The 15,940-nt window shown below is 32.3% G+C and overlaps 1 protein-coding gene across 1 annotated transcript in view; it reads right to left on the reverse strand.

The window, feature by feature from the left end:
• The window catches only part of LOC150107732 (protein amalgam-like), a 202,118-nt gene that overhangs the window by 11,984 nt on the left and 174,194 nt on the right, over positions 1-15,940 (reverse strand). Inside the window, exon 3 of the mRNA XM_090391502.1 lies at positions 782-992. Within this exon, the coding sequence (XP_090247628.1) occupies positions 782-992 (211 nt within the window). The remainder of the gene's footprint in view (positions 1-781; positions 993-15,940) is intronic.

Below are 15,940 nucleotides of genomic sequence, written 5' to 3' on the forward strand. Positions count from 1 at the left end.
GGTGACCGCAGAGATAATAAAGGGAATCAATTTTTAATACCATTATGTCTTTTTTTTTCGTTTTTTTTTTAAGAAGTTACTTTTTATTTTGCAAGTTAATAATTAGAATAGAGTTGCGCGAATGCGGCATTAGCGTGGTATTCCTGAAATACTTAATCCCTGAAATAATTATTGGATTGCCCCATTCGAAAATTTGAATATTAGAAGTACATTCAAAAATTAGACAAATGGGGTCATTCAAGTAAGTTGACTCTACTGTTCATGTTTTTCCTGTTCCATCTTAAAAATATACTATGTTCCTAAAATCAGAGAAAAACAACTAACAAAATTACAAAAGAATTGCCTATCGTTAGAACTGACCCATGAGAACACATACCATTTACGGAAAATATATACTAGTAGTGGTGGTGGGCGGTAGATGGCGCTGTATGTTGATGGTAGTGGTATCATGTTGGAGGATTAAGTGAGGGAGACGGTGAGTTATAGTGGAGTAGTGTGCCCTCCCACGATAAAGCCTAGGACTCCTTGGAGGTGTCACGTAATAATAATAATAATAATAATTAGACAGAGAGAGAGAAAGAGAGAGAGAGTATGAAAAAAAGAAATGAGCAGGAGCGAGCGACTGTAAGAGAAAGAAAGAAAACTTCTGGAAAGAGAGAGAGAAACAGTATGAGAATTAAAAACAAATCTATAGAAAGGACAAATGAGAGAAGTACTGTGGAAAGAATGAAGAAAGGGGAAAGGAGAGAAAGAGATAAATGGTGTAGACGATATTACTTACCTACAACATTTAAATTGACGAAGAAACTAATCTTTGGATCGGAACTGACTTGACATTCATAAGGTCCGGCATCCTTCATCTGTGGGTATTTTATCTGTAGAGCCCAATCTGTTGAGCCTTCTTTGTGAACTGCTTGAAATCTGTTATCAGTTGTGTATGTGTCTAAACCTACTGTTAATACGTGGAAATCTCGCCTCCTTATCCATGAAACCTAGAATTAGCAGAGTAAATGTTAGTTTCTTTTTAATATGTAATAAATCCATGTTGGCAACTGTAGAGCTATATTTATATATAAGTTCACTGACATGCCTGTGACAGAAGTGGACAAAACTATATTTCGAAAGTTCCAAGTAATGAGTAAAATACGTACAAAAATACTAAAAAATCGTTTAAGACAATGAGAGTAAAACTAATATCTAATGAAATGTTCATTTTGATTAGCATGCTTGTAGAAAATCCTCTACGTTTCTAGATAACTGTTGTATTATATATACGGAATATAAATATTAAATTTTTACATTGAGTGTACATAGTTTCACTAGATGGCAGCACAAAGGCATGACAGCTTTAGATTCACATTGTTATGTGGTGCCATCTCGTGTTCATTACAGTAAATATGAAATATGAATACTAACAAAAATAAAATATGAAAACAAAAATTCAAATTTGAACATTGAAATAATTTCTATCATTAAGAGGATTTCTATAACTAGAATATACATACTTGGATTTTGATATATTTTACAGCTGATAATTAAGTCCGCTGATATAACTAATCCATATAGATTTGCTAAAGTTACTTATAATTCATTTCTTCAATAAATATCTAAATGATGTGAGATTATCACATCAAAATTATCATCGTAATTATTTATACTTTCGAAGGTAAGAGAGATTTAAAAATATAATGAAACATTTATGATATATATATATAAAATACTTAAATTTGTTATTATAATTTTTTAAAAAATTAAATATTCTAACAAAAGTTTGTACACCTAAAAAAATTATGTTTAATAGTTTCCTAAATATTATTCCTAAGAATTCCCTTGGAGGGTAATGGATGGCAATGCTGTAGCTAATGAAGTTCTAACTGAGGCTCGGCTATTGCTGTTACCTTCCTGCCATGATCAGAGCTTCAATAGCTCAATAACACCTTATCCCTACACTGTCCTCTACAGATAACGGGGAAGATGAAAAGCATTCTTGCTTCGCCCCTTTAAGCCAGTCCTTATAAGGACTAAAGAAAATTATCAGCGGAAAGGAATGAATCAATCGACCGTGAGATGCGGTGATTGATTCATTCAATCCAATACCCTTGGAGGGTAATGGATAGCAATGCTGTAGCTAATGAAGCTCTAACTGAGGCTCGGCTATTGCTGTTACCCTCCTGCCATGATCAGAGCTTCAATAATAGCTCAATAACCTTATCCCTACACTGTCTGCTACAGATAACGGGGAATGTGAAAAGCATTCTTGCTTCGCCCCTTTAAGCCAGTCCTTATAAGGAAATTATCAGCGGGAGGCTGAAAAAGTCCTTTTAGAACTTCCAGGGTAACAAATGGCAAAGCTGTAGCCAATGAAGCTTTAACTGAGGCTTGGCTATTGCCGTTACCCAGCCATGACTAGAGCAAAGGTAGCAAATGGCAATGCTGTAGCCAATGAAGCTTTAACTGAGGCTCGGCTATTGCCGTTACCCAGCCATGACTAGAGCTTTTTAGCTCAATAACACTCCATCCACACAGATTTTCTTCATTCAGATGACGGGATAAAGAGTCAAGGACTCAGTCCATCGCCCAGTTCTTTTAAGAACTTTAAGAATTATCAGCGGGGATTCATTCAATCCAATACCGTTGGAGGGTAATGGATGGCAAAGCTGTAGCCAATGAAGTTCTAACTGAGGCTCGGCTATTGCTGTTACCCTCCTGCCATGATAAGAGCTTTAATAGCTTAATAACACCTTATCCCTACACTGTCCTCTACAGATAACGGGGAAGATGAAAAGCATACTTGCTTCGCCCCTTTAAGTCAATCCTTATAAGGATAAGGAATTATCAGAGGGATTTTTTTTTATACTATTTATTTGATACTAGTCCTTTTTAGGACTTCCAAGGTAACAAATGGCAATGCTGAAGCCAATGAAGTTTTAACTGAGGCTCGGCTATTGCCGTTACCCAGCCATGACTAGAGCTTTTAGCTCAATAACACACCATCCACACAGATTTTCTTCATTCAGACGGGATAAAGAGTCAAGGACTCAGTCCATCGCCCATTTCTTTTAAGAACTTAAGAATTATCAGTGGGATTATCGATTAGGAATCAATCGACCGTGAGATGCGGTGATTGATTCATTCAATCCAATACCCTTGGAGGGTAATGGATGGTAATGCTGTAGCCAATGAAGTTCTAACTGAGGCTCGGCTATTGCTGTTACCCTCCTGCCATGATCAGAGCTTTAATAGCTCAATAACACCTTATCCCTACACTGTCCTCTACAGATAACGGGGAAGATGAAAAGCATTCTTGCTTGGCCACTTTAAGCCAGTCCTTATAAGGACTATAAGGAATTATTATCATTCGAGTTTGTTTTTTGGTGACTGGAGTTGACTCGTTATTAGTACTTTTATTAAGAAAAAATTATAAAAGAAAAAATTACATGCGCCGTACAGGACTTCATAACATGAACAGAATTAATTAAAGGAAATGAAACCCTGGGAGGGTAATGGGTGGCAATGCTGTAGCCACTGAAGTTCTAACCGAGGCTCGGCTATTGCTGTTACCCTCCTGTCATGATCAGAGCTTTAATAGCTCAATAACACCTTATCCCTACACTGTCTTCTACAGATAACGGGGGATGAAAAGCATTCTTGCTTCGTCCCTTTAAGCCATCCTTATAAGGACTATGTAAAATAACCATATGTAATAATGTAAAATAACCATAAAGGAATTATGGTTATTTATGTGAATTTTTAATATTCTTTCTAGCTATAGTTTGATGTTATTTATTCGAATTTTCGTGATCATATTTAATTATATTTTATAATCGTGTCTGCTTGTGTTTGTGTGTGTGTGTGTGTGTGTGTGTGTGTGTGTGTGTGTGTGTGTGTGTGTGTGTGTGTGTGTGTGTGTGTGTGTGTGTGTGTGTGTGTGTGTGTGTGTGTGTGTGTGTGTGTGTGTGTGTAATGTAACATTATTATTATTGTTGTTGTTGTTACATATTATTGTATAATAAGTTTTAATTTTAGTAATGGTAAACCATGAGCAGACATATAAATACAAAATTAATAACGGAAAACGCACGTACATAGATTATTTAATAGTATAATTTTCGCCTGTGTGTCACAAGCATCTTCAGTACATTTTAATCTCAAATTAAACAATAACTGACAACTCCAAAAAGCGAGAGTCACATAAGTAGCTGGTGTAAGATAACTGAAAAGGTCAATAAATTTCCTAACAAAAAATAAATAAACAAATAAACAAATAAATAAATAAATAAATAAATAAATAAATAAAAAATATATATATATATATATACACAATAAAAAGTTAGGAAAGATTAGCTGATTTATAAAGTACTATCTCCCATAAAGGGGATCGATGTAAACCATCGGATCTGTTTAAGTTAGGATAGTGAAGTAAAGGTTCACATGTTTCTTTATAAAGGCGTTCCATTTCGAACCGACTTTTGTGAAGGACTCTTGTCTTTCTCCAATGAACTCTATGTCTAGTGATGATGGCATGTTCTGTAAGTCCAGACTGCTCAGGTCCAAGGTATTGAATATAAGACTGGTGTTCTTCTAGCCGAATAGATCTTCCTGTTCCTTTCGACCGTTAAGAAAAATCTCCACCTTTCTCACTTCTCCTAAGGACAAGCTTCCACATCTTAATTATCCAGGTGTCTACCAGATTCCTTGCTCTTGTGTATTATCTTATTTCGGACAAAGAGGAAGATCTGCCTCTATTCGGCTAGAAGAACACCAATCTTATATTGAATACTTTAAACCTGAAAAGTCTGGACTTGCAGAACATGCAATCCTCACTAGACATAGAGTTCACTGGAGAAAATTATACTATTAAATAATCTTTTTACGTGAGTTTTTCCGTTATTAATTTTGTATTTATTATTATATAATACTTGATTATAGTAATCATAAATTAATATTATGATAATATTAAGATAATATGAACAGAAATAAATAATTAGTTGTTTTTTTTTCAATAAAATAATGATTATTCCATATGAAATAATAATAAACTGATTATTCAGTTTATTTATTCAATAATATAATGGAATAAAAATATTATTCAATTGATTAAAAATCATATATCAATTTAGAATAGTTCTAATTGTTGCAAGCAAACGTAACTCGTGAGATTTACATCACTAATGTATAGTACAACATTTGTTTGTTTGTTTTTATTTAATGTATAGCATGATACAATTTTTTTTTTTTTTTTTTTTTTTTTACACACACCATATTTTATTTTCATACTGATGGATGTGGTTACCTACTGTTTGGCAATCTCGTTAATTAATATATATTTAAACATCTTTATATATATACATAATGTTTTCATAAAATAATTATTAAAAGTATATTTAAACATAAATTTCAATTTAAAAAATATAAATATAAACTTTTAGCACACCTAAGTTAGTTCTTAAATGAGGATTTAATTTTTTAAATAAAATTGGAATTCCTGTTAAGTTTTTGATAAAGTAATGTAAAATTAGTATGTAATCTCAAAGAATGAAATAAATTTTATTTTTAAAATGCGATTGTTGATAGAAAATTTTGATGCCTTGTAATTTTTATGATATTCATAAGAGAATAACTGGGAAAAAATCTCAGTTATTCTCTTATGAGCATGCAATTTAAAAAAAGCTCTTCTAGGCAACATGTCCTAGCGACATATTTCCAATCCCTTCAATGAATACTTCGTATTCGAAAAAAAAAAAAGTACTCAATACATTTGTGTATACATTATATAAATATTCCAATTTTAAAATAATGACGAAAACATCTACAATATTAGAGTGCCTTTGGAGGCAGTAATTTATAATTAAAGAAACTTTCCCTTAATAGAAAGAAGATAAAAGTAAGGCAATTGCTGTCTAGTATTCATTACAAATTCATAATAACGCAGAATAATAAAAATCCACTGTAAAAGAAGTCTGGCATCATTAGTACAAAAAATTAATTAATTAATTAAAAGAAAAACAGGATTTTTAAATTAAATGCACTTAAAATATTCTCAATAAATTATACAACAGTATATTGTATATTACTGGATGGAAAATACGATTAGCTTTCATTAATTCCCTTTATTTCTTCTTAATTATTTTTCAGCTGTACTTTATAGAGTCAGTAACTACTCCTATTACAAGAATAGTCAGGACATAAATTGTGCAATAGGATATAACTGGACATATTTAATTAATTAAATCCGAAAAGTGAAAGACCCTTCATCTTCTTTCACAGACACTTTTGCAGATCACACGTTCAAGTGATCGTGACCAAGTCGGCAATTGAGTTTTTTCTGCTTAATATTCGTCGCAATTGGTTAAAGTTAAGAAGTGATTGCAGTGAAGCATCTAAAAATACACGATGTCCCATAAAAATCACACACCATATGTCGAACAGTTAACCAAATACTGTACGCCCAGAGATGCGAGACCCTTCGACACTTTTGCGCATGTCAGAAGAAGGAGAATCCATTCCGATATTAGGGTAATCAATGCGTTTCGTAGGATGAGTGTTTATTATTATAATGTCGGAAAATTAGCTTTTCTTCAGAAAATTCTAGTTCTGAAAGTGGTAATTATTTTGCTTGTACAACAGGTGGAAAATTTACGTATAAAGCACTTGAAATCAAGTGTTGGTGACCAATTCGTACATTCTTTATTCCTCTCTCCACTTCAGTATGAATTGACTATTCTTGGCACATTGCCAGTCCCGGTTCTATGAACTGTGGGCGTACAATAGAGTATAGCAGAAAGTTGGCTTAAGTTTAGAAGCGGCTATCGGCTAATATTATTATTTAATTGTTGATAATGTAAATTGCATATGAAACAAAGAGTATCATAAAGCATGAATAACCAACAATTATTAAAAATAATGATAATAAACTAGCCTCTTCCTAATAGATTGCAGACAATATTCTGTCTTAGAAGTGACTCGTGTTTTAAATAAAATTAATACAAAACGCAAATAACTCATTTAGAGTAACAAGTAATAAAAAGGTATTTAAGCTGAATTTTCAGGTCAAGTAAACCAAAATGTAATGATATAGATCTAAGATCAATATTCCATAGGCCATTTGAAACATTGCAAATTTTTCAAAAATGAAGAAGGGCTCACATATCCAGTTCTCTGGGAAAAGTCAAATAGCATTCATCGTTGATATTTACTACCATTCTTGTTAGTAAATGAACTGGGACGGCCAGCAAATTCTAAAAAAAGAACATGTTTTCATGGTGTAATGAAGTTCGTTATAATGTTCTTCAGAGAGCCTCCATCGCTCCATCTCAGAAGAAGTTATTGTCATGGAATCTAAAAGATGCCATGTGGGAAAATATGTAAAAAAAACGTGAAAAAAAATAATGCTTGATAGCAGCATCTTCTCCTTCTTCTGCAAAATACCAGCACAACGGAAGCATGATGGTTAGAATGACTTGAATTCGAATGGCGTCTAAGATGCAAGGAATCTTTCCATGAGCTTCTCAGAAAAATGGGTTTCTCATCGTCGATACTGGTTTCGTAGTCTTCCTTCAACCACCAAGTAAGCAAAGCAATGTTTTGCGCGTGAAATATATTCACGTCTAAGCTACTTGTATATAGAGGCTAATGACTTCGTATCACTTACCTTAGTATGTATCCCATAATGCAAATCTGCTTTTAATAATTTCTGCTTTTATTTTTTAATTCTCGGTATTCTAGTCATTAAATATTAAATAACATATATATGTATATTTGTTTTTTACGCGATTCCCACCATTGAATGATTATAAACCTATAGTATATAATACTGCGTGTGCATTAAGGATTTTTTTTGGTACAAAATTCGGAAACCCTGCTCAAAAAACTAGACATGGAACTCTCTTCACACTTCCAATAAGCAGGGCAGTGGTATCACACCGTGGTGAAATTCATCTTCCCCTTCTCTTTTTTTTTTTTTTTTTTTTTTTGAAGACAGTCACCATGACAGGATTCGAAGAGTCGCAAGCTGTTGCTTTGAATTAGAGCTAACCACTCTGCCAACTAAGCCGTACATAATTTTAGCTTTTTAACTTAAAAGTTTATTTATTTGAAAGAAAGACGCAGAAATCATTGCAATAAGTATTTTCCTATCTCTAAAAGTTTTCATCCACGCAAAAGTGTCCTTGAAATATCCATATTTTAAATGATTAAATTTCAAGTATACTCAAACATGGTGTCAATCAAATAAAATTCATTACATTCGCTGAAACTTGCTGTAATTGAAATTAGCATCCACTAATTGCGTGTTGTGAATCAATAGATACTTGGGTAAAGAGTAAATAGTAAACATAGGATAGTAGTGACCTTTCAATTCTAGTGATTATATATTGCTCAGAACAACAGATGTGCGCTTCGCTTCTGAGGCAGATCCCCCTGGAAATGAACGTACGTGTTGAAAGTTTGCACGGATACTTTGAACAATGAAAGAGGGAGCCATCAATGGTATTGCAATCATTTGTTTCAAAGCAGGACAAAATAGGCTGTCAGGTACACAAATTGACGCTCATACAAGAGTAAACAGTCATCAATTTCATGGAAATATCCTGCATTAGGAACAGAACTAAAATTGGAAAGGTGTTTGTGAATAAACAATGCTAAATCCATCTTTAAAGACACGAAACTTGTTCTATGCATGCGAAAATTATTTTTGAAAATCTATCTTCGTAGAAAAATCAGAAATATTACATGTGAATCTCATACTATACAGGGAGGTTGGGTAAGTGCGACCTTCTTCGGATATGTATCCAGAATTTGACGTAACAAAATATCGAAGTATCATCTTAAAAAAAATAATAATATTTGAAATATTAGATTAGAAAGACAGTAGCATGCGAGCCATACTGTCAATCTATATAATCAATAATATTGCGGTGCGATACCATATTTGCGTACTGCTCTACAGTCTTTCCGCTGCCTTACAAACATTAAAAAAAAAAAAAAAAAAAAAAAAACGATCGCAGGAAGTGTGAGATTCTTCATTTCCCTTATGTTGACGTCATTAGCTGGTAAAATCATTTCCGTAACATTCTGGGAGCTACAAAAATAGCACAATAATTTGTTTTTCCTCTGATGTAAAGGACAGAAGATACGCCATGTTTCGAATGCCATAAGAACCGACGCAGTGTCGCCATCTATCGGAAAATAAGAAAAACACATTAATGCTCTATCTTTTATTTATATGTTTCGAAGTGTATTTATCAGAATATATCAAATATATTCGTAAAGACGCTGCGATTCACTATCTCAGTGCACAAAGTTTGTATTAGAAAGTTATATCTGATGTACTTACTTTAAACTTAAAGATATTAAGCGATCCTTGTAAGTGAAAATCTCTGCATGAATTATTTTAGTTTTAGGAGAATTGAATAAACAAAAAATAAACATAAACTTTTTTCTTAAAATTTGTTTACACTGTTTAACTAAGCATTAATTTAAATTCGTATTTTATAAAGAAATAAGTAGTATATGAACAATAAATATGAGAAGAGTAAACAGAAGACAACCCCTTCTGTCATTATGGAAATATTGTCAATAGAAAGATCTTAGAAAAACCAGTACTCTAAGGACAGGTTTCTCTCCTCAAGAGTAACGAGTAAGCGCCATTATGAGTTTGTTTTGCTTTCTTTGTAAACAGTCAAATATTTCTGATGTACTGCTTTGATTACATAGGTAGATAATAGTTAAGAGGGCTGGTTCGAAAAGTTACTGTCAATTTAGTTATTCTGGTTCGCTGAGCACGAAAATAACATTTTTTCCCTTCTTTCTCTCATGTACAGATTCTTCAAACAATATCGCAATCTACTGAATAAAATAATTTAAAGAATATCTTTTTTTGTTTTTGTACTGTCTATTAATCCTGCGGAGATAGCGGTCGAAAAAAATTGCGGAGTAGATCGCGTGTATCTGAGAGATACATTCATTATTAGTATGTACTAAAATGAGATAAAACTTAAAAAAAAACACTGTAAATATAAGGTTTATTTATTTTCAGTTACAATCTAGAAATGATTGAACAAAGAAACAAAGAAAAAACAACAACAACTAAATCAATACGACACTGAAATCGGAGTTCGCAGTATCTCTCGGATACACATATCACTTTCAATTTCGCATTCGACTGTATCATTCTCATCATCGGACTCGAGTAACAAAATCGCTGAATCTCTTCAACATCTGATGGATTATCCAACCGATATATTTTTCCATCCATTTTCAACGGTAAAAAAAAAAAAAAAACTAAACCAATACTATACTTAACATAGGAGCTCGCGGTATCTCTCTCAGATACAATTTACTATGAAATCTCACACACCTTTACATAACACGCGTTAAACCAAAACTGACCGCATAAACAGTGTGGAATATCACTTGTAATATATACATGCGCAGCTACTCATGACCTCCAAGCTATACACTGGATATGTGTGAGAATATTTATATTAAACAATTTGTTTGTATCTGTCAGATCAGCCGACCTCCGCAGTGTTAAGGAATTATGAAACATGTTCTCAACAGAAGAATACTGTGGGATTAAATCAAAATGATAGAGCGAATACACACAGGCCGACCATAAGCCGATTAGGCTTAAGTTCGTTAGGCTAAACAGGTTCACGCTGTGTAATGAAGCAGGAAAGTTAAAATCTGATGAAATTTTGGAAGATTTTGGAGAACAAAAATCAAGAAAGATTTCCTTATACTGTTTATTTTCTAGTTTATTTTCTTTCTTTTTTCTTTTTCTTCCTTTTTTTTTTTTTTTTTTGTAAAAGTATACTTAACAGATCCATTATTTACTTTTTAATATTGTTCGCTAATATGTATTTCCGATACTTAATTATCTTAAATTGGGAGGGTGCACCAAAATAATCCCAATTAGGTCACGCATTTGTTACAGCTAAAGGACTAAATACCTAAGGAGTGGTTGGAACGTTGTTATATTACTTGTCATTATGAGTAGTTCTTTCTGTTTAGTTATCAGCTAACTGCAAAGTTGTTGATACTGGACGGTGTCCTTTTAAAAGTCACCTCTTCCAAGTTTTTGGAATTTGGGCGGTTCTGAACATGTTTTTCCTTCTGGTCTCTAGTGAGAAACAACCAGTTCGAAACAGCTGTCAGGCCAGTGAAACCTTTATCAAATGGACTAATAAAAGGCGCATATATGTACTCTTGGGCAGTGCTCATATCTTTTAAGTATAGTAGTCTAAGCTAAGGCAAGTCGGGGATGCCGATGATTATATTCTCGTAAGCTCTCAGGTCATCTTATGAAACTTTCATAGTTTCTACAAACATTATGCTTTGAAATAATGTTGAATTTCTTATCCACTTTGCCTATGTATAAAAATACAGTTTAATTATATTAAATTAACAGTAAACCTTCAGACGTTGCAGGGCTCCTATTTTTAACTTTTTTTTTTTTTTTTTGGTTGTTGTTATCTCATAACATGAAGATAGACTTAAAGTATTTAAAATTGCATGATTATTTTTTTCTGTTTCTCTGAAATATATTTTTTAAATTTCTATTAGCAAGTTATATACGTGGTTGTTCAAAGCAATCATTTCGAGAATCCATTCCTGCACTATTGAAAGACTGACAGTGCATGTTTACAATTGTTGAATAAGCGATGGACGGCTAACACTACAATTGATCGGATAAAATTTGATATCTGAGCAAGCACTGCAGGAACCACCTTGGGAATTCACTGGAATCAACCAATCGCCTACGGCACTTTAACTTATGTTACGAAGAATGTCTATAATTAATTTGCTTATTCTAGATTCTTACAGCTTAGGACCAGCGAATTTCATTGCAATCTTTTACCCTTTACGGAAATCCCCCCCACCTCTGAATGTGGGATTCACAAAGCTCCAAGGATAAACCAAGACGTTTCTCAGATTTTTAACTTATGAAAAGAGGAAGCTGTTTATTAAATTTGGAGATCTTGTACTTGCGTTTAGGAGATAATGATCAGACAGATAAATGAACTTTTTAAAATATATTTTTGGGAAAAAAATTTATTAGTGCAGCTTGTATACGTGTACCTGTATATTCGAACTTGTTCATACTGAAGATGCCCTTGACACCTATGCAGAAAAGTTAATAATAAATAATTTTACCATGCAAAGCTATCCCCTCTTTTTTTTATTATTTTTTTTTTATTAATTTTATTGGTGACAGTATGTTTCATAAGCCTGCATCCATAAGAATACAGTTTCTATAGTGATACGGGTCTTACTGTTTACAGTAAGACCCGTATCACTATAGAATTGCAGAAGATGAAGGATACAGTTTTAAAAAAAAATGGACATGACTGTTTCTTATGAGAAGGAAAAAATGTTGAGGAAAGAGAACAGGTTACCGAACTTTGTTTGCAAACAATAAACCAAATTAGACAAAGAAAAAAAAATAGCTTTCGAATGCCGAATCTGTTAGCTTTTTCTCCAGTATATATATTTATATTTAAAGACTGTCTCTGCACAGATGTAGATAAGTTATACATTTATAATATTTCTTTATAAGTGCTTAAAGAAACAGTATTGGAGTATCCTGTTGTAAATATGCACATTTTACACTAATGGAAGGAGATCCGAAGTTTTTTTTTTTTTTTTAATTTTACTAATTTATTTGTATAAACAATAATTCGTGGTTTAACTAAACTGAATACTATTTAGACAAAAGTGCAAACCACAATTATTATTATTATTATTATTATTATTATTATTATTATTATTAATTCTTCGAAGAAGGTGGGATTAACTTGCCTCACTCATCTACAACTAATCCTTATAAGCAAATGCAGAAATTTGTATGTATAATCACTCTTTCTCAAACTTAAAAAAAATAAATAAATAAATAAAAAAACTATACAAAAAATTCTGTTTAATCTTCATTGTTAATATTAGAAGAACATGTGTTGTAAATACGTAATATAAAGGCAAAAAAATATTATTAAAAATTTTAATTGAAATCCAATGTAGGAATTGCAGCACTTAGTGCTGAACTGTGTAAAATTGTAAGATGCAATGTCACACAAGATATTTATTGTATGTATAAATATTTTTAAAAATCAATTATTATTATTATTACTATTATTATTATTATTATTATTATTATTATTATTATTATTATTTCAGTCTACCATACGTTAACCCATCTTATGGTGGCAACAGCTTAAATTACCTAAATTCATGGTTATACTTGTATAAAATACATCAAACTACCAAGTATGTTCCAGATCGGTTTTCTGTTTTTTTTTAGTTGAAGTATATTTCTTTTATAGATGAATCACTTTTTACAAAATAGTTATACACAAGTATAAAATCAAGAACTAAAATTCATAAAATGGAAGAATTTCTTGTTATAATTTTTTTCGTCCTATTTTTTAATGTAATGATAACAAAAAAACTTTTAAATTTTGTAAACAGAATCTCTGTTCGATAAAAATTGCTTACTTAGTGTTCGTAAACAAACCAAAAAACCTAGTTTTTTTATGATTTCAATAATTCATTACAGTTGTTCATGCTCCAACTTTATTTATTTTCCGGAGTTAAGCTTGTTTGTGAAAAGATTTTAAAAACGTTAACTAAGGTGTTTTTCTCCAACAATGTCAATCATCACTCGAATGAACATAAAGCGCCATCTATAACATAATATACTTCGAAAAGTAATACTAGTTAAAATATAATATATCAAGGAATATTCAACGCATATTTTTAATTTTATTTTAAAAAATATATAATTAAAAAAATTAAATGTATGACAAGAGTTAGAAGTTTTGTTATTTCAGGCTTTCTATCTAAAATTCTTTAAAGAAATTGCATTACCAGTAATACACCTATTTGATTTATTAATAAGCGGATCAGAAGAAATGATTGGCGGTCACTTTCAAGTGCTCAAGACACGTAAAAGCCTGATTGATTCGTAAGCTTCAATCTTACTGATGCGTATTTAGTTTACTAAGAGTAGCAAAGAGGTAATTAAAATTCGTAAACTGTAGGCTGTAGGGCAACCAGACTTAATCCTTTGATGGCGATTATGCACATCGTCACATAATCCAATGCTGAATCATAGTTTTTCCCTTGTTGCACGTCAAATGAACCTGTGCTGTGTAATTAGTTGCGACTGACATGTGAGGCATGCCTGGGTGGTCCTATGTATTAAATCCGTGTATTTACAGTAGCTTTCCCCACGCAAACTTTCATCTACGTTGTGATCCTAGCTTTCTAGCTTATTAACAAAGTTCGCTAGTCGAGTTTGACCACGCCTCGCCCAACACCTGCTGTGGGGAGAATAGAAAGAGGTGGACTGTGTACAGACGTGGATAATATACAGTTCCTGAATGCTTTCTCTGTTTATAAAACCGTTGGTGTACTGGGAAAATGCCTGCTGAGGATAGATTGCACGCATAGTTTCTTTTTGGATACTGTATGAACTTTGTTTACTGCTAATGATGTTTGTATGGTTCTGTAGCATCTGTGACGTGGAAAATTTTGAAAATAGAGCCAAAATATGCTGATTTAACCTGCTTTGAATATTCTGATTAGCAGACGACTTCAGTAACAGTTCGAAGTTGATGTTTGTCTAGATTTTTTTTTCTGTAGATAGTGGAATATTTAGTCCTATTTTTGTAATAAATTTAAAAAAAAAAAATTCTGATCAGTGTACTCTTTGAGGATTAAAAGTTCACCAAAAGTGCTAAGAAGAGTGGAAAAAAATTAAATATCTGATATTTTTTCTCACAAAACGCTTTGGACAAATCTCTATCCGTTTCTCTCTTCTGATCCATTTGTTTTTATCCCTTTCGTCGATAATTTCTGCAAAATCTCAAGACTTTTCACGAATCTTTCAGCAGATTTAAAATTTTCCTTGGAAACATCTTTGGAATTTTCATTTGCTCGTATTCTTCGGTATTTTTCAACTTTAAAAAAAAAAGTTGTTTGCTGATGCCACTCTAATGTTGAACATTAATCTTCTCACATATTTGCAACACCATACAAGGCGTTAAGGCGCCATTGCTACTTATTTCTGTGTCGACTATGACGTCATTGGACTATATCCAACTTTTTAATTGCAGTTTCCAAAGCCTTTTATTCGAACCCCATCAAATTTGCTTAATAATAGCCATACCAAATGAAACACAGTGTAGAATAGTTCGTTGAGATAAATCGGATTGGGATTGTATGAAGGCAATTAACACTACCTTTCTTTATCTTAAAATTTAGTATATGATCTTTAAAAATGCTAGCAAAGAATTGCAGTTGAACAATATTTGTTCTTATTTGAAAGCTCGACTTTGCAAGTATGAATAAATTCTTCTGCGTGTAAAGTTGATTATTTAAAGAACGCTAAGTAGTCACTGAACATGGGTTTACAGGTTGTTGTTCGTCAGGGCAAAAATTGTGGGGGAAAGTAAGAAGCCAGAAATTAGCTTTTCTGTAAAAGAGGAGGAAGCATAATTGGACAAAGATTACTGTCAATTGGTTTGGCAACGTACCAAAGAATATAACTGACTGACTGACATTGGAACAGGATGCAAATTTCCTACGAATGACCCTTCTCGCAATCAATTCTGGACGTGCTGATAATATGCTTATAATCAGTGGTGAGCTATGGCGAGAAAAAAAAAAAAAAAAAAAAAAACGTATTTCACACAAAAACATTAATACAGCTTGTGTACAAATTCCAATCAAAAAGTATGAGAGGACAATCAACCTCTGAAGGCTATCATTTTTAAACAAATATTTCATGATCTAAACATGAAATATTTGCACACATTCAACTGTGTTCATTTATCTGACATAAGGAAAACATTTTTTAACTCTCAAAATATAATAAGAATGAAATTTTTATAAAAGATTTGATTGGCTACTGGTTTTACCATACGATTGGCTACGAGAAGGG

Source organism: Typopeltis vanoorti, chromosome 4, assembly GCF_054136105.1.
Source record: "Typopeltis vanoorti isolate ZY-2024b chromosome 4, IOZ_Tvanoo_1.0, whole genome shotgun sequence".
Taxonomy (NCBI): Eukaryota; Metazoa; Arthropoda; class Arachnida; order Uropygi; family Thelyphonidae; genus Typopeltis; species Typopeltis vanoorti.